Genomic DNA, 25,773 nt, shown 5'->3' on the forward strand with positions numbered 1-25,773 from the left:
AAAATATTGCTTTATTTATCTGATCATATTGTAATATATTTGTTAGGTTTTCAGTAGGTTCAATTAGGTTCACTAGACTATATGCGTCATTTAAAAATTTTTCAATGAACATTCGAACAGTCCGGCCCTCGTCTTGTAGCTGATTTTTTTATTTGGCCCTCCGTCCATTTGACTTTGACACCCCTGTTGTACTGTGTTGATGTTCCATTGTCTGTCCTATATAATTAACTAAGTATTATAATTCAGCATGAAGCTCTGCTCTCCAATGAGAAGATCAAGGCTGAGCCAAATTTGCATATCAAGTGATTTTTTAAATATTTAGAAATGTAAAAAAAAAAAAAAACATTTAGCATGTGGCCTTATCCAGAGCGACTTACGGTGAGTGTGTACATACTAGCCATACTAGATCTTGATCCAATACTGCGTCTACTAGCTGGTCACACATCACTTGTCCAGTAGTGGACTGTTATTTAAACATACAGAGCGAGGGATGACAGATACAGGCAGGGAGCGAGGGAGGGATGAGAGAGACGGGCAGAGAGAGAGGGATGAGAGAGACGGGCAGAGAGCGAGGGATGAGAGAGACGGGCAGAGAGCGAGGGATGAGAGACGGGCAGGGAGCGAGGGATGAGAGAGACGGGCAGAGAGCGAGGGATGAGAGACGGGCAGGGAGCGAGGGATGAGAGACGGGCAGGGAGCGAGGGATGAGAGACGGGCAGGAGCGAGGGATGAGAGACGGGCAGGAGTGCGAGGATGATGATATGGTTGGATCAGCGAGGGATGAAGAGACAGGCAGAGAGCGAGGGATAAGAGAGACGGTTGCAGGAGTGAGGGATGAGGTTGGATCAGGGAGCGAGGATGAGAGATGGGCAGAGACGAGGGATGAGAGGTTGGGCAGGGTTAGCGAGGGATGAGAGACGGGCAGGGAGCAAGGATGAGAGAGATGGGCAGAGAGCGAGGGATGAGAGACGGGCAGGAGCGAGGGATGATAGATGGGCAGGGAGTGAGGGATGAGAGAGACGGGCAGAGAGAGAGGGATGAGAGAGACGGGCAGGAGCGAGGGATGAGAGAGACGGAGGCAGATAGCGAGGTTATGAGAGGACGGGCAGAGAGCGAGGGATGAGAGAGACGTTAGGTTGAGCGAGGGATGAGAGACGGGCAGGGAGCGAGGGATGAGAGACGGGCAGGGAGCGAGGATGAAGATGTTATGAGCAGGAGCGAGGGATGAGAGAGACGGGCAGGGAGCGAGGGATGAGAGATGGGCAGGGAGCGAGGATGAGAGACGGGCAGGGAGCGAGGATGAGAGATGGGCAGGAGTGAGGGATGAGAGAGACGGGCAGAGAGCGAGGGATGAGAGAGACGGGCAGAGCGAGGATGAGAGATGGGCAGAGGATGAGAGAGAAAGGGCAGGGAGCGAGGGATGAGAGATGGGCAGGGAGTGAGGGATGAGAGAGAGGATGAGATGAGACGGGCAGAGAGCGAGGATGAGGAGATCTTGCAGAGAGCGAGGAATGAGAGACGGGCAGGGAGCGAGGGATGAGAAACGGGCAGGGAGCGAGGGATGAGAGACGGGCAGGGAGCGAGGGATGAGAGAGACGGGCAGGGAGCGAGGGATGAGAGAGACGGGCAGGAGCGAGGGATGAGAGACGGGCAGGGAGCGAGGGATGAGAGATGGGCAGGGAGTGAGGGATGAGAGAGACGGGCAGAGAGAGAGGGATGAGAGAGACGGGCAGAGAGCGAGGGATGAGAGAGACGGCAGAGAGCGAGGGATGAGAGAGACGGGCAGGGAGCGAGGATGAGAGACGGGCAGGGAGCGAGGGATGAGAGACGGGCAGGGAGCGAGGATGAGAGAGACGGGCAGGAGCGAGGGATGAGAGATGGGCAGGGAGTGAGGGATGAGAGAGACGGGCAGAGAGCGAGGGATGAGAGAGACGGGCAGAGAGCGAGGGATGAGAGAGACGGGCAGAGAGCGAGGGATGAGAGACGGGCAGGGAGCGAGGGATGAGAGACGGGCATGGAGCGAGGGATGAGAGAGACGGGCAGGGAGCGAGGGATGAGAGAGACGGGCAGGGAGCGAGGGATGAGAGAGACGGGCAGAGAGCGAGGGTTGAGAGACGGGCAGGGAGCGAGGGATGAGAGAGACGGGCAGGGAGCGAGGGATGAGAGACGGGCAGGGAGCGAGGGATGAGAGAGACGGGCAGGGAGCGAGGGATGAGAGAGACGGGCAGGGAGCGAGGGATGAGAGAGACGGGCAGGGAGCGAGGGATGAGAGACGGGCAGGGAGCGAGGGATGAGAGACGGGCAGGGAGCGAGGGATGAGAGACGGGCAGGGAGCGAGGGATGAGAGACGGGCAGGGAGCGAGGGATGAGAGACGGGCAGGGAGCGAGGGATGAGAGATGGGCAGGGCGCGAGGGATGAGAGACGGGCAAGGAGCGAGGGATGAGAGACGGGCAGGGAGCGAGGGATGAGAGAGATGGGCAGGGAGCGAGGGATGAGAGACGGGCAGGGAGCGAGGGATGAGAGATGGGCAGGGAGCGAGGGATGAGAGAGACGGGCAGATAGCGAGGGATGAGAGATGGGCAGGGCGCGAGGGATGAGAGACGGGCAGGGAGCGAGGGATGAGAGAGACGGGCAGGGAGCGAGGAATGAGAGACGGGCAGGGAGTGAGGGATGAGAGATGGGCAGGGCTCGAGGGATGAGAGACGGGCAGGGAGCGAGGGATGAGAGATGGGCAGGGAGTGAGGGATGAGAGAGACGGGCAGGGAGCGAGGGATGAGAGACGGGCAGATAGAGAGGGATGAGAGAGACGGGCAGGGAGTGAGGGATGAGAGACGGGCAGGGAGCGAGGGATGAGAGACGGGCAGGGAGCGAGGGATGAGAGACGGGCAGGGAGCGAGGGATGAGAGATGGGCAGGGCGCGAGGGATGAGAGACGGGCAGGGAGCGAGGGATGAGAGACGGGCAGGGAGCGAGGGATGAGAGACGGGCAGGGAGCGAGGATGAGAGACGGGCAGGGAGCGAGGGATGAGAGACGGGCAGAGAGCGAGGGATGAGAGATGGGCAGGAGCGAGGGATGAGAGACGGGCAGGGAGCGAGGGATGAGAGACGGGCAGGGAGCGAGGGATGAGAGACGGGCAGGGAGCGAGGGATGAGAGACGGGCAGGGAGCGAGGGATGAGAGAGACAGGCAGAGAGCGAGGGATGAGAGAGACTGGGCAGAGAGCGAGGGTGAGAGACGGGCAGGGATCGAGGATGAGAGATGGGCAGGGCGCGAGGGATGAGAGACGGGCAGGGAGCGAGGGATGAGAGACGGGCAGGGAGCGAGGGATGAGAGACGGGCAGGGAGCGAGGGATGAGAGAGACAGGCAGAGAGCGAGGGATGAGAGACTGGCAGGGCGCGAGGGATGAGAGACGGGCAGGGAGCGAGGGATGAGAGATGGGCAGGGCGCGAGGGATGAGAGATGGGCAGGGAGCGAGGGATGAGAGACGGGCAGGGAGCGAGGGATGAGAGACGGGCAGGGAGCGAGGGATGAGAGACGGGCAGGGAGCGAGGGATGAGAGATGGGCAGGGAGCGACGGATGAGAGGCTGGCAGGGAGTGAGGGATGAGAGACGGGCAGGGAGCGAGGGATGAGAGATGGGCAGGGAGCGAGGGATGAGAGAGACGGGCAGGGAGCGAGGGATGAGAGACTGGCAGGGCGCGAGGGATGAGAGAGACGGGCAGGGAGCGAGGGATGAAAGACGGGCAGGGAGCGAGGGATGAGAGACGGGCAGGGAGCGAGGGATGAGAGACGGGCAGGGAGCGAGGGATGAGAGACGGGCAGGGAGCGAGGGATGAGAGAGACGGGCAGGGAGCGAGGGATGAAAGACGGGCAGGGAGCGAGGGATGAGAGACGGGCAGGGAGCGAGGGATGAGAGACGGGCAGGGAGCGAGGGATGAGAGACGGGCAGGGAGCCCACACACACACACACACAGACACATCACGTCCCACTACTTTAGACCAGGGCCCTATGTAGTGCACTACTTTAGACCAGGGCCCTATATAGTGCACTACTTTAGACCAGAGCCCTATATAAGTGCACTACTTTAGACCAGAGCCCTATATAGTTCACTACTTTAGACCAGGGCCCTATATAGTGCACTACTTTAGACCAGAGCCCTATATAGTGCACTACTTTAGACCAGGGCCCTATATAGTGCACTACTTTAGACCAGGGCCCTATATAGTGCACTACTTTAGACCAGAGCCCTATATAGTGCACTACATATAGTGCACTACTTTAGACCAGGGCCCTACAGTATATGCCATTTGCGATGCAGTCGGGTTAAATATTAGCAGTTACCTGTACACACTTTAGCTCTCTCTCTATAACTGGATCTCTCTCTGTCTCTGTCTCTAACTGGATCTCTCTCTGTCTCTGTCTCTGTCTGTTTCTCTGTCTCTCTCTCTCTAACTGGATCTCTCTCTCTCTCTAACTGGATCTCTCTCTGTCTCTGTCTCTAACTGGATCTCTCTCTCTGTCTCTGTCTCTGTCTGTTTCTCTGTCTCTCTCTCTCTCTCTCTCTCTCTCTCTAACTGGATCTCTCTCTGTCTCTGTCTCTAACTGGATCTCTCTCTGTCTCTGTCTGTCTCTCTCTCTGTCTCTATCTCTAACTGGATCTCTCTCTGTCTCTGTCTCTGTCTGTCTCTCTCTCTGTCTCTAACTGGATCTCTCTCTGTCTCTGTCTGTCTCTCCCTCTCTCTCTCTAACTGGATCTCTCTCTGTCTCTCTCTCTAACTGGATCTCTCTCTGTCTCTGTCTCTCTCTGTCTCTCTCTGTCTCTCTCTCTAACTGGATCTCTCTCTGTCTCTGTCTCTGTCTCTCTCTGTCTCTCTGTCTCTCTCTCTCTCTCTCTCTCTCTCTGTCTCTGTCTGTCTCTCTGTCTCTGTCTCTGTCTGTCTCTCTCTCTGTCTGTCTCTAGTAGTGACATTAGTTGTAGTTCTGGTGTTGGGTAGAATGATCACATCCCCCTCCCCTGTAGTTCTGGTATAATGATCACAACCCCCTCCCCTGTAGTTCTGGTAGAATGATCACACCCCCCTCCCCTGTAGTTCTGGTAGAATGATCACATCCCCCTCCCCTGTAGTTCTGGTATAATGATCACAACCCCTCCCCTGTAGTTCTGGTATAATGATCACCCCCCTCCCCTGTAGTTCTGGTACAATGATCACATCCCCCCCCTGTAGTTCTGGTAGAATGATCACATCCCCCTCCCCTGTAGTTCTGGTATAATGATCACAACCCCTCCCCTGTAGTTCTGGTACAATGATCACATCCCCTCCCCTGTAGTTCTGGTATAATGATCACAACCCCTCCCCTGTAGTTCTGGTACAATGATCACATCCCCCTCCCCTGTAGTTCTGGTAGAATGATCACATCCCCTCCCCTGTAGTTCTGGTACAATGATCACATCCCCCTCCCCTGTAGTTCTGGTAGAATGATCACATCCCCCTCCCCTGTAGTTCTGGTATAATGATCACAACCCCTCCCCTGTAGTTCTGGTGTAATGATCACATCCCCTCCCCTGTAGTTCTGGTATAATGATCACATCCCCCTCCCCTGTAGTTCTGGTATAATGATCACCCCCCCCTCCCCTGTAGTTCTGGTATAATGATCACAACCCCCTCCCCTGTAGTTCTGGTATAATGATCCCCCCTCCCCTGTAGTTCTGGTATAATGATCACAACCCCTCCCCTGTAGTTCTGGTGTAATGATCACATCCCCTCCCCTGTAGTTCTGGTATAATGATCACACCCCCTCCCCTGTAGTTCTGGTATAATGATCACATCCCCCCCCTGTAGTTCTGGTTTTGGGTAGAATGATCACATCCCCTCCCCTGTTACTCTACTCAACCCATCTCCAACCCTCATCTCATCTGTGTATATATGAATACATCTCTATCCCCCTCCCCTCCTCCCCTCCCTCCCTCCTCCCTCCCTCCCTCCCTCCCCTCCTCTCTCTCCATCTTCTGAGAGAGCACAATCAGGGGATGGAGAGAAGCTAGAAGAGGAGGGAGGGAGGGAGGGAGGGAGGGAGGGAGAGAAGCTAGAAGAGGAGGGAGGGAGGGAGGGAGGGAGGGAGGGAGGGAGGGAGGGAGGGAGAGAAGCTAGAAGAGGAGGGAGGGAGGGAGGGAGGGAGGGAGGGAGGGAGGGAGGGAGGGAGGGGAGAGTGGATGGATTTTTTTCCTCCTTGATATTAATGCGTGTGGTATTCATTAGTCCTTCCTAATTAATTCTCTCTCTCATCTGCCCTCCTTCCCCGTCTCCCTCCCTCCCCCTCTCTCCTAGAGGAGAGGCTGCTCTTTGATATTTGTTGTTTTGTTCCGTCTCCGCATGAATTGCAACTTGTGGAGAGTTGATGAAGTTGCTCTTCAGATGTCTGCCCTGCTGTGCCCACTCTACCTGAACTGGTTCCTCTTTGTTCCACAACAGCTAGCCTCTGTCTCCAGGCTGTCTGGACATGTCTCTCTTCCTCTCACGCTCCCTTTCTCTCTCTCTCTCTCTCTCTCTCTCTCTCTCTCTCTCCATCTGTCTCTCTCCCTCTCCCTTTCGCTCTCTCTGTCTGTCTGTCTGTCTGTCTCTCTCTCTCTCTTTCCCTCTCTTGCTGTTTTAAAAAAAATATTTATATTTTTAAATGTAATTAACAGCCAAAGTCAACTTTTTTATTTGGGGCTATGACAGTCAATTACAAATGAGTCTAACATAATGTCTCTTATCTGACCACCACTAATGAGATGGGTGTGGCTTGATGCATGTCGCGTTCATTCCAGTCACAGACAGCAGAGAACTGGAAGGAAAGGCGGCCAAATGAGGTGTTGGCTTTAGGGATGATCAGTGAGATACACCTGCTGGAGCGCGTGCTACGGGTGGGTGTTGCCATCGTGACCAGTGAACTGAGATAAGGCGGAGCTTTACCTAGCATGGACTTGTAGATGACCTGGATTTGTCTGTCGACAAATATGTAGCGAGGGCCAGCCGACTAGAGCATACAGGTCGCAGTGGTGGGTGGCATAAGGTGCTTTAGTAACAAAACGGATGGCACTGTGATAAACTGCATCCAGTTTGCTGAGTAGAGTGTTGGAAGCTATTTTCTAAATGACATCGCCAAAGTCGAGGATCGGTAGGATAGTCAGTTTTACGAGGGTAAGTTTGGCGGCGTGAGTGAAGGAGGCTTTGTTGCGGAATAGAAAGCCGATTCTAGATTTGATTTTGTATTGGAGATGTTTGATATGAGTCTGGAAGGAGAGTTTACAGTCTAGCCAGACACCTAGGTACTTATAGATGTCCACATATTCAAGGTCGGAACCATCCAGGGTGGTGATGCTAGTCAGACGTGCAGGTGCATGTAGCGAACGGTTGAAAAGCATGCATTTGGTTTTACTAGCGTTTAAGAGCAGTTGGAGGCCACGGAAGGAGTGTTGTATGGCATTGAAGCTCGTTTGGAGGTTAGATAGCACAGTGTCCAAGGACGGGCCGGAAGTATACAGAATGGTGTCGTCTGCGTAGAGGTGGATCGGGGAATCGCCCGCAGCAAGAGCAACATCATTGATATATACAGAGAAAAGAGTCGGCCCGAGGATTGAACCCTGTGGCACCCCCATAGAGACTGCCAGAGGATCGGACAACATGACTTGACACACTGAACTCTGTCTGCAAAGTAATTGGAGAACCAGGCAAGGCAGTCATTAGAAAAAAATAATAAATAAAGTCATATACAACTGAAATATAGTTTTATTTGGTAGTAATTTCTGTTGTTCTATTGATGACCCAATATGGACCCTGACATGATGGAATATTCTCAATGGAAATTCAATGTTCACAAATCCATTAAAAGGCTCTAAAATCATCATCATCATAATTATTTCATGTTTTAAACCGAACCAACCTCACAATACGTCATTGAAAATAAGAACGTGTTCTTAACTGACTTGCCTAGTTAAATAAAGATTAAATCAAAATAGCTCAGCGCTAGAAAGGTTAGGTCTGATTACAGTGTGAAGGGTTAGGTCTGATTACAGGGTGAAGGGTTAGGTCTGATTACAGGGTGAAGGGTTAGGTCTGATTACAGTGTGAAGGGTTAGGGTTAGGTCTGATTACAGGGTGAAGGGTTAGGGTTAGGTCTGATTACAGGGTGAAGGGTTAGGGTTAGGTCTGATTACAGGGTGAAGGGTTGGGTCTGATTACAGGGTGAAGGGTTAGGTCTGATTACAGGGTGAAGGGTTAGGGTTAGGTCTGATTACAGGGTTAGGGTTAGGTCTGATTACAGGGTGAAGGGTTAGGTCTGATTACAGGGTGAAGGGTTAGGTCTGATTACAGGGTGAAGGGTTAGGACTGATTACAGTGTGAAGGGTTAGGTCTGATTACAGTGTGAAGGGTTAGGTCTGATTACAGTATGAAGGGTTAGGTCTGATTACAGTATGAAGGGTTAGGTCTGATTACAGGGTGAAGGGTTAGGGTTAGGTCTGATTACAGGGTGAAGGGTTAGGGTTAGGTCTGATTACAGGGTGAAGGGTTAGGTCTGATTACAGGGTGAAGGGTTAGGTCTGATTACAGGGTGAAGGGTTAGGTCTGATTACAGGGTGAAGGGTTAGGGTTAGGTCTGATTACAGGGTGAAGGGTTAGGGTTAGGTCTGATTACAGGGTGAAGGGTTAGGGTTAGGTCTGATTACAGGGTGAAGGGTTAGGTCTGATTACAGTATGAAGGGTTAGGGTTAGGTCTGATTACAGGGTGAAGGGTTAGGGTTAGGTCTGATTACAGGGTGAAGGGTTAGGGTTAGGTCTGATTACAGTATGAAGGGTTAGGTCTGATTACAGGGTGAAGGGTTAGGTCTGATTACAGGGTGAAGGGTTAGGTCTGATTACAGGGTGAAGGGTTAGGTCTGATTACAGGGTGAAGGGTTAGGTCTGATTACAGGGTGAAGGGTTAGGTCTGATTACAGGGTGAAGGGTTAGGGTTAGGTCTGATTACAGGGTGAAGGGTTAGGGTTAGGTCTGATTACAGGGTGAAGGGTTAGGGTTAGGTCTGATTACAGGGTGAAGGGTTAGGTCTGATTACAGTATGAAGGGTTAGGGTTAGGTCTGATTACAGTATGAAGGGTTAGGTCTGATTACAGGGTGAAGGGTTAGGGTTAGGTCTGATTACAGGGTGAAGGGTTAGGGTTAGGTCTGATTACAGTATGAAGGGTTAGGTCTGATTACAGGGTGAAGGGTTAGGTCTGATTACAGGGTGAAGGGTTAGGTCTGATTACAGGGTGAAGGGTTAGGTCTGATTACAGGGTGAAGGGTTAGGTCTGATTACAGTATGAAGGGTTAGGTCTGATTACAGGGTGAAGGGTTATGTCTGATTACAGGGTGAAGGGTTAGGTCTGATTACAGGGTGAAGGGTTAGGTCTGATTACAGGGTGAAGGGTTAGGTCTGATTACAGGGTGAAGGGTTAGGTCTGATTACAGGGTGAAGGGTTAGGTCTGATTACAGGGTGAAGGGTTAGGTCTGATTACAGGGTGAAGGGTTAGGTCTGATTACAGGGTTAGGGTTATGTTATGTTGATGGTATCTGTGTTTTTTCTGTCCTGCCGACTAATAATGTGTGTTTCTCTTCTCTCTCTCTCTCTGTGTGTGTGTGTGTGTGTGTGTGTGTGTGTGTGTGTGTGTGTGTGTGTGTGTGTGTGCGTGCAGCCTGACCAAGACAGTGGAGATCTCAGGAGAACACGGTCCGCTGGGGATCCACGTTGTCCCTTATGTCTCCTCTCTCAGCGGACGGTGAGTACATCATCCCTCTCTCTGTCATCCCTATATAGTACATCATCCCTCTGTCATCCCTTTATAGTACATCATCCCTCTGTCATCCCTTTATAGTACATCATCCCTCTCTCTGTCATCCCTTTAATAGTACATCATCCCTCTGTTATCCCTTTATAGTACATCATCCCTCTCTCTCTGTCATCCCTTTATAGGACATCATCCCCCTCTCTGTCATCCCTTTATAGTACATCATCCCTCTCTCTGTCATCCCTTTATAGTACATCATCCCTCTCTCTCTGTCATCCCTTTATAGTACATCATCCCTCTTTCTGTCATCCCTTTATAGTACATCATCCCTCTCTCTGTCATCCCTTTATAGGACATCATCCCTCTGTCATCCATTTATAGTACATCATCCCTCTCTCTGTCATCCCTTTATAGTACATCATCCCTCTCTCTGTCATCCCTTTATAGTACATCATCCCTCTCTCTGTCATCCCTTTATAGTACATCATCCCCCTCTCTGTCATCCCTTTAATAGTACATCATCCCTCTCTCTGTCATTCCTTTATAGTACATCATCCCTCTCTCTGTCATCCCTTTATAGTACATCATCCCTCTTTCTGTCATCCATTTATAGTACATCATCCCTCTCTCTGTCATCCCTTTATAGTACATCATCCCCCTCTCTGTCATCCCTTTAATAGTACATCATCCCTCTCTCTGTCATCCCTAGATAGTACATCATCCCTCTCTGTGTCATCCCTTTATAGTACATCATCCCCCTCTCTGTCATCCCTTTAATAGTACATCATCCCTCTCTCTGTCATCCCTTTATAGTACATCATCCCTCTCTCTGTCATCCCTTTATAGTACATCATCCCCCTCTCTGTCATCCCTTTAATAGTACATCATCCCTCTCTCTGTCATCCCTATATAGTACATCATCCCTCTCTTTGTCATCCCTTTATAGTACATCATCCCTCTCTCTGTCATCCCTATATAGTGCATCTTCCCGCTCTCTCTCATCCCTTTATAGTACATCATCCCTCTCTCTGTCATCCCTTTATAGTACATCATCCCCCTCTCTCATCCCTTTATAATACATCATCCCTCTCTCTGTCATCCCTTTATAGTACATCATCCCCTCTCTCTCATCCCTTTATAGGACATCATCCCTCTCTCTGTCATCCCTTTATAGTACATCATCCCCCTCTCTCTCATCCCTTTATAGTACATCATCCCTCTGTCATCCCTTTATAGTACATCATCCCTCTGTCATCCCTTTATAGTACATCATCCCCCTCTCTCTCATCCCTTTATAGTACATCATCCCCCTCTCTGTCATCCCTTTATAGTACATCATCCCTCTCTCTGTCATCCCTATATAGTACATCATCCCTCTCTCTGTCATCCCTTTATAGTACATCATCCCTCTCTCTGTCATCCCTATATAGTACATCATCCCCCTCTCTGTCATCCCTTTATAGTACATCATCCCTCTCTCTGTCATCCCTCTCTCTGTCATCCCTTTATAGTACATCATCCCCCTCTCTGTCATCCCTTTATAGTACATCATCCCCCTCTCTGTCATCCCTTTATAGTACATCGTCCCTCTCTCTCTCATCCCTTTATAGGACATCATCCCCCTCTCTGTCATCCCTTTATAGTACATCATCCCTCTCTCTCTCATCCCTTTATAGGACATCATCCCCCTCTCTGTCATCCCTTTATAGTACATCATCCCTCTCTCTCTCATCCCTTTATAGGACATCATCCCCCTCTCTGTCATCCCTTTATAGTAGATATTGGGAACAGCATGGTATTAACCCTGACAGAGACAGCATGGTGATGTCTGATAATCTTTTTCTCCGTTCAGAGACAGTGTAGATATGACTACATTCCTGACTGCCACTCGTCTAGTCTGGGGGAAATTTACTTTAACAAAGGACACAATGTTCTGAACAGAATCTTCCCAAAGCCATCTCCATTCTGTCCTGTCAGTCTGCTGTCCTACAGTTGTCGTTTTATTTCTCCAGTATGTTCAGGGCATTGAGTCTCAGTAAATGGCTTTATCCCAAACCCATCGTACAGGGTGGTCAGGCAGCCGGATTGGATTCATCTTGTGGACAGGATGCACTGGGCTTCTATTTCCATTTATCCCCGTTTCTAACTTCACTCCTGGCTCATACCATTTTTCTGTTCATCTGTTTATCTGTGCCAGCCAGTCGCCAGAGCGATAGGTAATGTTTCCACGGAGTGTAAATGTGTTATTGTAGTGGTGGTGGTGTGTTGAGCGTGAGGGCAGAGAGAGAACACACAGAGAGAGAGAGATAGAGATGACATAAACCGAGAGGACACACACAGCGAGTCAGCGAGACAGAGAGGACATTGAGAGCGAGAGATGGGACACAGAGAGACGACACACAGAGAGAGGGGGGACAGAGTGAAAGAGGGGACACAGAACGAGAGAGGACACTGAAAGAGCAGACAGCGAGAGAGGACACTGAAAGAGCAGACAGCGAGAGAGGACACTGAAAGAGCAGACAGCGAGAGACGACACTGAAAGAGCAGACAGCGAGAGAGGACACTCAAAGCGCGAGTGTGGACACTGAAAAGAGAAAGGACAGAGAGGGAGGGTGGAGAATGGACACGGAGAGAAAGGACACACAGAGATAGCGAGAGAGAAGACTGAGTGAGAGGAAGGACACTGAGTGAGAGGGAGGACACTGAGGGAGAGGGAGGACACTGAGGGAGAGGGAGGACGCTGAGTGAGAGGGAGGACACTGAGTGAGAGGGAGGACACTGAGGGGGAGGGAGGACACTGATTGAGAGGGAGGACACTGATTGAGAGGGAGGACACTGAGGGGGAGGGAGGACACTGAGGCAGAGGGAGGAAACTGATTGAGAGGGAGGACACTGATTGAGAGGGAGGAAACTGATTGAGAGGGAGGACACTGATTGAGAGGGAGGAAACTGATTGAGAGGGAGGACACTGAGGGGGAGGGAGGACACTGAGTGAGAGGGAGGACACTGAGTGAGAGGGAGGACACTGAGGGAGAGGGAGGACACTGAGTGAGAGGGAGGACACTGAGTGAATCTCTTTATCTGTCTGGGAGCTACAACTCTGTCCTGCTTTCACACAACTTTCTCTGTGTTTCTGAGGGATTTTGCAGCTTTTGTTGGGATGTTTCTTTGGCGATAACCTGTGTGGATTTTTTTTTGTCTAATGCAAATGTTTTTCCTGTTCTCTCTCTCTCTCTCTCTCTCTGTCTCTCTCTCTCTCTCTCTCTCTCTCTCTCTCTCTCTCTCTCTCTCTCTCTCTCTCTCTCTCTCTCGCTCTCTCTGTCTCTCTGTCTCTCTGTCTCTCTGTCTCTCTGTCTCTCGCTCTCTCTCTCTCTCTCTCTCTCCTCTCTCTCTCTCTCTCTCTCTCTCTCTGTCTCTCGCTCTCTCTCTCTCTCTCTCTCTCTCTCTCTCTCTCTCTCTCGCTCTCTCTCTCTCTCCTCTCCTCTCCTCTCTCTCTGTCTCTCCTCTCTCTCTCTCTCTCTCTCTCTCTCTCTCTCTGTCTCTCGCTCTCTCTGTCTCTCTCTCTCTGTCTCTCTATCTCTCTCTGTCTCTCTCTCTCTCTCTCTCTCTCCTCTCCTCTCCTCTCCTCTCCTCTCCTCTCCTCTCCTCTCTCTCTCTCTCTCTCTCTCTCTCTCTCTCTCTCGCTCTCTCTGTCTCTCGCTCTCTCTGTCTCTCTCTCTCTCTCCTCTCTCTCCTCTCCTCTCCTCTCCTCTCCTCTCTCCTCTCCTCTCCTCTCTCCTCTCCTCTCCTCTCCTCTCCTCTCCTCTCTCTCTCTCTTTCTCTCTCTCTCTCTGTCTCTCGCTCTCTCTGTCTCTCGCTCTCTCTGTCTCTCTATCTCTCTGTCCCTCTCCTCTCCTCTCCTCTCCTCTCTCTCTCCTCTCCTCTCCTCTCCTCTCCTCTCCTCTCCTCTCCTCTCCTCTCCTCTCCTCTCCTCTCCTCTCTCTCTCTCTCTCTTTCTCTGTCTCTCTCTCTCTCTGTGTGTGTCTCTCTCTGTCTCTCTCTCTCTGTCACTCTCTCTCTGTCTCTCTCTCTCTCTCTCTACAGGGCTCTGGGCCTGCACATTCGTGGTGTGGAGGAGAACAGTCGTTCTAAGCGAGAGGGGATCTTCCAGGACGATGAGTGCATTGTTCAAATCAATGATACAGAGTTAATGGACAAATCCTTTACCCAGTAAGCAACTCCGCTCTTTGATTCCAGGCATGGACCTTTGTGTGGCCCCCTTTGTGTGTCCCCCTTTGTGTGGCCCCCTTTGTGTCCCCCTTTGTGTGGCCCCCTTTGTGTGTCCCCCTTTGTGTGGCCCCCTTTGTGTGGCCCCCTTTGTGTGTGTCCCTTTGTGTGGCCCCCTTTGTGTCCCTTTGTGTGGCCCCCTTTGTGTCCCCCTTTGTGTGGCCCCCTTTGTGTGTGTCCCTTTGTGTGTGGCCCTTTGTGTGGCCCCCTTTGTGTGGCCCCCTTTGTGTGTGTCCCTTTGTGTGGCCCCCTTTGTGTCTCCCCCCCTTTGTGTGTGTGGCCCCCTTTGTGTGTGGCCCCCTTTGTGTCCCCCTTTGTGTGGCCCCCTTTGTGGCCCCCTTTGTGTGTGTCCCCCTTTGTGTCCCCCCCCCCTTGTGTGTGTCCCTTTGTGTGTGGCCCTTTGTGTGGCCCCCTTTGTGTGTGTCCCTTGTGTGGCCCCCTGTGTGTCCCCTTTGTGTCCCCCCCTTTGTGTGTGTCCCCGTGTGTGTCCCTTTGTGTCCCCCTTTGTGTGGCCCCGTTTATGTGTCCCCCTTTGTGTGGCCCCGTTTATGTGTCCCCCTTTGTGTGGCCCTCTTTGTGTGTCTCCTTGTCGAGCTGGGTTTATGTTTTTTTTTATCCCCCTTAGACCACACCTCTCTCCCTTTCTCATGACTGCCTGGCTTGTGTCATAGCTGTTATCAGATGCAGTTTCTCTTGTTTCTTCATATAGTCACTCGTTCATATCAATTGTATCCCCAATCTCCCGTTAACTTCAATACAAGAGTCATGCAGGAAGTGTTGCAGGAAGTCTTGAATGCAGGAAGTCTTGAGTAAAGCAGGAAGTCTTGAGTAATGCAGGAAGTCTTGAGTAAAACAGGAAGTATTGAGTAATGCAGGAAGTCTTGAGTAAAACAGGAAGTATTGGGTAAAGCAGGAAGTATTGGGTAAAGCAGGAAGTCTTGAGTAAAGCAGGAAGTCTTGAGTAAAGCAGGAAGTCTGAGTAATGCAGGAAGTGTGAATAGTTCCATATGTTGTTGTCAGTAGTATGGTTGACTGCCAGTTCTGAGTGGTGTGTTCTCCCCAGGGCACAGGAAGTGTTCCGTTATGCTATGCGGTCCCCCATGGTGCGTCTGGAAGTAGTTCCTGTCTCCAACAGGGAGAGGTACGAGAAGAGCCTGATTGGTCAGCTCTTCAACCAATCAGGCAGTCCCAAAGCCACACCCAAGACTTCCTCTAAGGAGCCTCCTTCAATCAAACCTGCCTTTAAGCCCTCTGACTCTCCTACTGCCCGAATGGCTGAGGACAGCAGCAGCCTAGAGGGCCGACCAATGGGATCCCCCCATCTCGCCCACCCTGTCCCCGTCAGCCTATCCCCTGTCCCCAAGGAGAAGAGTGACAGCCCACTCCTGAAGAGGAGTCCCACCTTCTCTACCCTGGTGGGCTTCACCAGCAAGAAGGGAGGGAAGAGACTGAAGATCGATTTAAAGAAAGGTAAGGAGGTATGAGGAGGGGGAGGAGGAGGGATGATGTGGGATGGGGAGGAGGGATGAGGAGGAGGGATGATGTGGGATGGGGAGGAGGTATGAGGAGGGATGGGGAGAAGGGAGGAGGAGGGATGATGTGGGATGTGGAGGAGGGATGAGGAGGGATGATGTGGGATGTGGAGGAGGGATGAGGAGGGGGAGGAGGAGGGATGATGTGGGATGTGGAGGAGGGATGAGGAGGGATGATGTGGGATGTGGAGGAGGGGGAGGAGGAGGAAGGAGGGATGATGTGGGATGTGGAGGAGGGATGAGGAGGGATGATGTGGGATGTGGAGGAGGGGGAGGAGGAGGGAGGAGGGGGAGGAGGAGGGATGATGTGGGATGGGGAGGAGGTATGAGGAGGGATGGGGAGAAGGGAGGAGGAGGGATGTGGAGGAGGGATGATGAGGGGGAGGAGGAGGGATGATGTGGGATGTGGAGGAGGGATGAGGAGGGATGAGGGATGATGGGGATGTGGAGGGGGGGAGGAGGGAAGAGGAGGGATGATGTGGGATGTGGAGGAGGGATGATGTGGAGGAGGGAGGAGGGGGATGAGGAGGGATGATGTGGGATGTGGAGGAGGGATGATGTGGGATGTGGAGGAGGGAAGAGGAGGGATGATGTGGGATGGGGAGGACGGATGATGTGGGATGTGGAGGAGGGAAGAGGAGGGATGATGTGGGATGGGGAGGAGGGATGATGTGGGATGGGGAGGAGGGAGGAGGAGGGATGAGGAGGATGGATGATGTGAGATGTGATTTCACCCCACTAGTTAGACAGATGGCTGGATGAGGTCGTGATTTCACCCCACTAGTTAAGACAGCTGGCTGGATGAGGTCGTGATTTCACCCCACTAGTTAGACAGCAGGCTGGATGAGGTCGTGATTTCACCCCACTAGGTAGACAGCTGGCTGGATGAGGTTGTGATTTCACCCCACTAGGTAGACAGCTGGCTGGATGAGGTCATGATTTCACCCCACTAGGTAGACAGCTGACTGGATGAGGTCGGGATTTCACCCCACTAGTTAGACAGCTGGCTGGATGAGGTCGTGATTTCACCCCACTAGGTAGACAGCTGGCTGGATGAGGTCGTGATTTCACCCCACTAGGTAGACAGCTGGCTGGATGAGGTTGTGATTTCACCCCACTAGGTAGACAGCTGGCTGGATGAGGTCATGATTTCACCCCACTAGGTAGACAGCTGGCTGGATGAGGTCGTGATTTCACCCCACTAGTTAGACAGCTGGCTGGATGAGGTCGTGATTTCACCCCACTAGGTAGACAGCTGGCTGGATGAGGTCGTGATTTCACCCCACTAGTTAGACAGCTGACTGGATGAGGTCATGATTTCACCCCACTAGGTAGACAGCTGGCTGGATGAGGTCATGATTTCACCCCACTAGTTAGACAGATGGCTGGATGAGGTCATGATTTCACCCCACTAGGTAGACAGCTGACTGGATGAGGTCATGATTTCACCCCACTAGGTAGACAGCTGGCTGGATGAGGTCATGATTTCACCCCACTAGGTAGACAGCTGGCTGGATGAGGTCATGATTTCACCCCACTAGGTAGACAGATGGCTGGATGAGGTCATGATTTCACCCCACTAGTTAGACAGCTGGCTGGATGAGGTCGTGATTTCACCCCACTAGTTAGACAGATGGCTGGATGAGGTCATGATTTCACCCCACTAGGTAGACAGCTGGCTGGATGAGGTCATGATTTCACCCCACTAGTTAGACAGATGGCTGGATGAGGTCATGATTTCACCCCACTAGGTAGACAGCTGACTGGATGAGGTCATGATTTCACCCCACTAGGTAGACAGCTGGCTGGATGAGGTCGTGATTTCACCCCACTAGGTAGACAGCTGGCTGGATGAGGTCATGATTTCACCCCACTAGGTAGACAGATGGCTGGATGAGGTCATGATTTCACCCCAGCTGGCTGGAGGTAGACAGATGGCTGGATGATTTCACCCCACTAGGTCAGATGATTTCACCCCACTAGGTAGACAGATGGCTGGATGAGGTCAGATTTCACCCCACTAGTTAGACAGATGGCTGGATGATTTCACCCCACTAGGTAGACAGCTGACTGGATGAGGTCATGATTTCACCCCACTAGGTAGACAGCTGGCTGGATGAGGTCGTGATTTCACCCCACTAGGTAGACAGCTGGCTGGATGAGGTCATGATTTCACCCCACTAGGTAGACAGATGGCTGGATGAGGTCATGATTTCACCCCACTAGTTAGACAGCTGGCTGGATGAGGTCGTGATTTCACCCCACTAGTTAGACAGATGGCTGGATGAGGTCATGATTTCACCCCACTAGGTAGACAGCTGACTGGATGAGGTCTGGATGAGGTCATGATTTCACCCCACTAGGTAGACAGCTGGCTGGATGAGGTCATGATTTCACCCCACTAGGTAGACAGCTGGCTGGATGAGGTCATGATTTCACCCCACTAGGTAGACAGATGGCTGGATGAGGTCATGATTTCACCCCACTAGGTAGACAGCTGACTGGATGAGGTCACCCCACTAGGTAGACAGCTTTGAGGTCATTTCCCCACTAGGTAGACAGCTGGCTGGATGAGGTCACAGATGATTTCACCCCACTAGGTGGCTGGACAGATTTCACCCCACTGGATGAGACAGTGGCTGGATGATTTCACCCCACTAGGTAGACAGATGGCTGGATGAGGTCATGATTTCACCCCACTAGGTAGACAGATGGCTGGATGAGGTCATGAGGTAGACAGCTGATGAGGTCATCACCCCACTAGGTAGACAGATGGCTGGATGAGGTCATGATTTCACCCCACTAGGTAGACAGATGGCTGGATGAGGTCATGATTTCACCCCACTAGGTAGACAGCTGGCTGGATGAGGTCATGATTTCACCCCACTAGGTAGACAGCTGGCTGGATGAGGTCGTGATTTCACCCCACTAGTTAGACAGATGGCTGGATGAGGTCATGATTTCACCCCACTAGGTAGACAGATGGCTGGATGAGGTCATGATTTCACCCCACTAGGTAGACAGCTGGCTGGATGAGGTCATGATTTCACCCCACTAGGTAGACAGATGGCTGGATGAGGTCATGATTTCACCCCACTAGGTAGACAGCTGGCTGGATGAGGTCATGATTTCACCCCACTAGGTAGACAGATGGCTGGATGAGGTCATGATTTCACCCCACTAGGTAGACAGATGGCTGGATGAGGTCATGATTTCACCCTAGTTACTGGGGATAGACAGATGGCTGGATGAGGTCATGATTTCACCCCACTAGGTAGACAGATGGCTGGATGAGGTCGTGATTTCACCCCACTAGGTAGACAGATGGCTGGATGAGGTCATGATTTCACCCCACTAGGTAGACAGATGGCTGGATGAGGTCGTGATTTCACCCCACTAGGTAGACAGATGGCTGGATGAGGTCATGATTTCACCCCACTAGGTAGACAGATGGCTGGATGAGGTCATGATTTCACCCCACTAGGTAGACAGATGGCTGGATGAGGTCAGATGGCTGATTTCACCCCACTAGGTAGACAGATGGCTGGATGAGGTCATGATTTCACCCCACTAGGTAGACAGATGGCTGGATGAGGTCATGATTTCACCCCACTAGGTAGACAGATGGCTGGATGAGGTCATGATTTCACCCCACTAGGTAGACAGATGGCTGGATGAGGTCATGATTTCACCCCACTAGGTAGACAGATGGCTGGATGAGGTCATGATTTCACCCCACTAGGTAGACAGATGGCTGGATGAGGTCATGATTTCACCCCACTAGGTAGACAGATGGCTGGATGAGGTCGTGATTTCACCCCACTAGGTAGACAGATGGCTGGATGAGGTCATGATTTCACCCCACTAGGTAGACAGATGGCTGGATGAGGTCGTGATTTCACCCCACTAGGTAGACAGATGGCTGGATGAGGTCATGATTTCACCCCACTAGGTAGACAGATGGCTGGATGAGGTCATGATTTCACCCCACTAGGTAGACAGATGGCTGGATGAGGTCATGATTTCACCCCACTAGGTAGACAGATGGCTGGATGAGGTCATGATTTCACCCCACTAGGTAGACAGATGGCTGGATGAGGTCATGATTTCACCCCACTAGGTAGACAGATGGCTGGATGAGGTCAGATGATTTCACCCCACTAGGTAGACAGATGGCTGGATGAGGTCATGATTTCACCCCACTAGGTAGACAGATGGCTGGATGAGGTCATGATTTCACCCCACTAGGTAGACAGATGGCTGGATGAGGTCATGATTTCACCCCACTAGGTAGACAGCTGGCTGGATGAGGTCGTGATTTCACTCCCCACTAGGTGAGACAGATGGCTTCATTTCACCCCACTAGGTAGACAGATGGCTGGATGAGGTCATGATTTCACCCCACTAGGTAGACAGATGGCTGGATGAGGTCATGATTTCACCCCTAGGTAGACAGATGGCTGGATGAGGTCAGATTTCAGGTAGACAGATGGCTGGATGAGGTCATGATTTCACCCCACTAGGTAGACAGATGGCTGGATGAGGTCATGATTTCACCCCACTAGGTAGACAGATGGCTGGATGAGGTCATGATTTCACCCCACTAGGTAGACAGATGGCTGGATGAGGTCATGATTTCACCCCACTAGGTAGACAGATGGCTGGATGAGGTCATGATTTCACCCTGGATGAGGTCATGATTTCACTACTAGGTAGACAGATGGCTGGATGAGGTCATGATTTCACCCCACTAGGTAGACAGATGGCTGGATGAGGTCATGATTTCACCCCACTAGGTAGACAGCTGGCTGGATGAGGTCATGATTTCACCCCACTAGGTAGACAGATGGCTGGATGAGGTCATGATTTCACCCCACTAGGTAGACAGATGGCTGGATGAGGTCATGATTTCACCCCACTAGGTAGACAGATGGCTGGATGAGGTCATGATTTCACCCCACTAGGTAGACAGATGGCTGGATGAGGTCATGATTTCACCCCACTAGGTAGACAGATGGCTGGATGAGGTCATGATTTCACCCCACTAGGTAGACAGATGGCTGGATGAGGTCATGATTTCACCCCACTAGGTAGACAGATGGCTGGATGAGGTCATGATTTCACCCCACTAGGTAGACAGATGGCTGGATGAGGTCATGATTTCACCCCACTAGGTAGACAGATGGCTGGATGAGGTCTGGGTGACAGATGGCTGGATGAGGTCATGATTTCACCCCACTAGTTAGACAGATGGCTGGATGAGGTCATGATTTCACCCCACTAGGTAGACAGATGGCTGGATGAGGTCATGATTTCACCCCACTTCGTCAGTTCAGTTTGCATTGATCCAGCTGTAGCTGGGTGATATGAATTCATTGCAGAAAGCAGAGAGAACTGCTGACATTCACTTAAATGGTTTTGCTAAATGACCAACATAAAACAGGATCACACTGCCCAGACTCGGCTGTCGATGCAAGGCTCATGTCTGTCTCACTCACTCACTCACTCACTCACTCACTCACTCACTCACTCACTCACTCACTCACTCACTCACTCACTCACTCACTCACTCACTCACTCACTCACTCACTCACACACACACACACACACACACACACACACACACACACACACACACACACACGACACGCGCGTTGTGCTGAGTGTGTCTTTTTTCAGTCAGTCTCAGCAGGCTGCTTTTCCTTTAGTGACCACCCCTCTTCTCCTCCCCTCCCCCCTCATCCTCTCCTCCCCCCTCATCTTCTCCTCTCCTCCTGACCCCCACCTGATCCCTGCCTGTCCACCAGGAGACGGAGCCCCATGTGGGTTTAAATCTATCCTGATGGAGTCACACGCACGCACGCACACACACACACACACACACACACACACACACACACACACACACACACACACACACACACACGTGTTACCTGCTGTCCGTGAATCAGCATGATATCATTGAAACCCTGATTAGAGCTTTATGTCACATATCACGATAACCTCCTGGAGGGCCTCATCCCTCCGATAAACTCCTAGACACCCTCATCCCTCCGATAAACTCCTAGACGCCCTCATCCCTCGCGATAACCTCCTAGACATCCTCATCACTCGCGATAACCTCCTAGACATCCTCATCACTCGCGATAACCTCCTAGACATCCTCATCAGTCAAAATAACCTCCTAGACATCCTCATCCCTCCGATAAACTCCTAGACACCCTTATCCCTCCGATAAACTCCTAGACGCCCTCATCCCTCGCGATAACCTCCTAGACATCCTCATCACTCGCGATAACCTCCTAGACATCCTCATCACTCGCGATAACCTCCTAGACATCCTCATCACTCGCGATAACCTCCTAGACATCCTCATCCCTCGCGATAACCTCCTGGAGGGCCTCATCCCTCCGATAAACTCCTAGACGCCCTCATCCCTCGCGATAACCTCCTAGACATCCTCATCACTCGCGATAACCTCTTAGACATCCTCATCACTCGTGATAACCTCCTAGAAACCCTAGTATTATGGTGTAGTAATCGAGTAGTAATGTAGTAGTAATATAGTATTCTGGTGTAGTAATGTAGTATCAATGGAATATTATGGTGTAGTAATGTAGTATTATTATGTAGTAATACAAAATCATTGTTATGGTGTAGTAATGGATTATTATGTTGTAGTAATGCAGTAGTAATATAGTATTATGGTGTAGTAATGTAGTATTATTGTGTATTAATGGGGTATTCTGGTGTAGTAATGTAGTAGCAATGGAATATTATGGTGTAGTAATGTAGTATTATTATGTAGTAATGGGGTATTATGGTGTAGTAATGGGGTATTATGGTGTAGTAATGGTGTAGTAATGAGGTATTATGGTGTAGTAATGAGGTATTATGGTGTAGTAATGGGGTATTATGGTGTAGTAATGAGGTATTATGGTGTAGTAATGTAGCAGTAATATAGTATTATGATGGTGTAATGTAGTAGTAATCGTGTATTATGGTGTAATGTAGTAGTAATATAGTATTATGGTGTAATGTAGTAGTACTAGTGTATTATGGTGTAGTAATGTAGCAGTAATATGGTATTATGGTGTAGTAATTGAGTATTAATATACTATTATGGCATAATGTAGTAGTAATAGTGTAGTATGGTGTAGTAATGTAACAGTAATGGAGTATTATGGTGTATTAATGGTCTATTATGGCATCGTAAAGTAGCAGTAATATAGTATTATGGTGTAGTAATGTAGCAGTAATATAGTATTATGGTGTAGTAATGGAGCAGTAATATAGTATTATGGTGTAGTAATGTAGTTGTAATATAGTATTATGGTGTAGTAATGGTGTATTATGGCATAGTAAAGTAGCAGTAATATAGTATTACGGTGTAGTAATGTAGCAGTAATATAGTATTATGGTGTAGTAACGGAGCAGTAATATAGTATTATGGTGTAGTAATGGAGCAGTAATATAGTATTATGGTGTAGTAATGAAGCAGTAATATAGTATTATGGTGTAGTAATGTAGCAGTAATATAGTATTATGGTGTAGTAATGTAGCAGTAATATAGTATTATGGTGTAGTAATGTAGTTGTAATATAGTATTATGGTGTAGTAATGGTGTATTATGGCATAGTAAAGTAGCAGTAATATAGTATTATGGTGTAGTAATGTAGCAGTAATATAGTATTATGGTGTAGTAACGGAGCAGTAATATAGTATTATGGTGTAGTAAAGTAGCAGTAATATAGTAATAGTAGTATTATAGTATTATGGTGTAGTAATGTAGCAGTAATATAGTAATAGTAAAGTATTATGGTGTAGTAACGGAGCAGTAATATAGTATTATGGTGTAGTAATGTAGTAGTAATATATTATTATGGTGTAGTAATGTAGCAGTAATATAGTATTATGGTGTAGTAATGGAGCAGTAATATAATATTTTTGTGCAGTAATGTAGTAGGAATATAGTATTATGGTGTAGTAATAATTCATTATGGTGTAGTAATGCAGTAGTAATATAGTATTTTGGTGGTGTAATGTAGCAGTAATATAGTATTATGGTGTAGTAATGTAGTATTAATATAGTATTATGGTGTATCAATGTAGTAGTAATATAGTATTATGGTGTAGTAATGTAGTAGTAATATAGTGTTATGGTGTAGTAATATAGTAGTAATATAGTATTATGGTGTAGTAATGTAGTATTAATATAGTATTATGGTGTAGTAATGCAGTAGTAATATAGTATAATGGTGTCATAATGCAGTAGTAATATAATATTATGGTGTAGTAATCGAGTAGTAATGTAGTAGTAATATAGTATTATGGTGTAGTAATGTATTAGTAATATAGTATTATTGTGTAGTAATGTAGTAGTAATATAGTATTTTGGTGTAGTAATGTAGCAGTAATATAGTATTTTGGTGTAGTAATGTAGCAGTAATATAGTATTATGGTACAGTAATGGTGTATTATGGTGTAGTAATGTAGTAGTAATATAGTATTATGGTGTATCAATGTAGTAGTAATATAGTATTATGGTGTAGTAATGTAGTAGTAATATAGTGTTATGGTGTAGTAATATAGTAGTAATATAGTATTATGGTGTAGTAATGTAGTATTAATATAGTATTATGGTGTAGTAATGCAGTAGTAATATAGTATAATGGTGTCATAATGCAGTAGTAATATAATATTATGGTGTAGTAATTGAGTAGTAATGTAGTAGTAATATAGTATTATGGTGTAGTAATGTATTAGTAATATAGTATTATTGTGTAGTAATGTAGTAGTAATATAGTATTTTGGTGTAGTAATGTAGTATTAATATAGTATTATGGTGTATCAATGTAGTAGTAATATGGTATTATGGTGTAGTAATGTAGTAGTAATATAGTGTTATGGTGTATCAATGTAGTAGTAATATAGTATTATGGTGTAGTAATGTAGTAGTAATATAGTGTTATGGTGTAGTAATATAGTAGTAATATAGTATTATGGTGTAGTAATGTAGTATTAATATAGTATTATGGTGTAGTAATGCAGTAGTAATATAGTATAATGGTGTCATAATGCAGTAGTAATATAATATTATGGTGTAGTAATCGAGTAGTAATGTAGTAGTAATATAGTATTATGGTGTAGTAATGTATTAGTAATATAGTATTATTGTGTAGTAATATATTATTTTGGTGTAGTAATGTAGCAGTAATATAGTATTTTGGTGTAGTAATGTAGCAGTAATATAGTATTATGGTACAGTAATGGTGTATTATGGTGTAGTAATGTAGTAGTAATATAGTATTATGGTGTAGTAATATAGTATTATGGTGTAGTAATGTAGTAGTAATATAGTATTATGGTGCAGTAATGTAGTAGTGATATAGTATTATGGTGTAGTAATCAAGTAGTAATGCAGTAGTAATATAGTATTATGGTGCAGTAATGTTGCAGTAATATAGTATTTTGGTGTAGTAATGTAGCAGTAATATAGTATTTTGGTGTAGTAATGTAGTTGTAATATAGTATTATGGTGTAGTAATGTAGCAGTAATATAGTATTTTGGTGTAGTAATGTAGCAGTAATATAGTATTTTGGTGTAGTAATGTAGTAGTGATATAGTATTATGGTGTAGTAATCAAGTAGTAATGCAGTAGTAATATATTATCATGGTGTAGTAATGCAGTAGTAATATAGTATTATGGTGTAGTAATGTAGCAGTAATATAGTATTTTGGTGCAGTAATGTAGCAGTAATATAGTATTTTGGTGCAGTAATGTAGCAGTAATATAGTATTTTGGTGCAGTAATGTAGCAGTAATATAGTATTTTGGTGCAGTAATGTAGCAGTAGTATAGTATTTTGGTGGTGTAATGGTGTATTATGGTGTAGTAATGTAGTAGTAATATAGTATTATGGTGCAGTAATGTAGCAGTAATATAGTATTATGGTGCAGTAATGTAGCAGTAATATAGTATTTTGGTGGTGTAATGTAGTAGTAATATAGTATTATGGTGTAGTAATGTTGTATTATGGTGTAGTAAAGTAGCAGTAATATAGTATTATGGTGCAGTAATGTTGCAGTAATATAGTATTATGGTGTAGTAACGGAGCAGTAATATAGTATTATGGTGTAGTAATGTAGTAGTAATATAGTATTTTGG

At 48.3% G+C, this 25,773-nt stretch overlaps 1 protein-coding gene across 1 annotated transcript in view; it reads left to right on the forward strand.

Moving 5' to 3' along the window:
* The window catches only part of LOC115115257 (partitioning defective 3 homolog B-like), a 448,345-nt gene that overhangs the window by 24,020 nt on the left and 398,552 nt on the right, over window positions 1-25,773 (forward strand). Inside the window, exons 3-5 of the mRNA XM_065016293.1 lie at window positions 9,711-9,798; window positions 13,891-14,016; window positions 15,137-15,543. Coding sequence (XP_064872365.1) covers window positions 13,997-14,016; window positions 15,137-15,543 — 427 coding nt within the window. The 5' untranslated portion in view covers window positions 9,711-9,798; window positions 13,891-13,996. The remainder of the gene's footprint in view (window positions 1-9,710; window positions 9,799-13,890; window positions 14,017-15,136; window positions 15,544-25,773) is intronic.

The sequence above is a fragment of the Oncorhynchus nerka genome, linkage group LG3 (genome assembly GCF_034236695.1).
Source record: "Oncorhynchus nerka isolate Pitt River linkage group LG3, Oner_Uvic_2.0, whole genome shotgun sequence".
NCBI classification, from domain to species: domain Eukaryota; kingdom Metazoa; phylum Chordata; class Actinopteri; order Salmoniformes; family Salmonidae; genus Oncorhynchus; species Oncorhynchus nerka.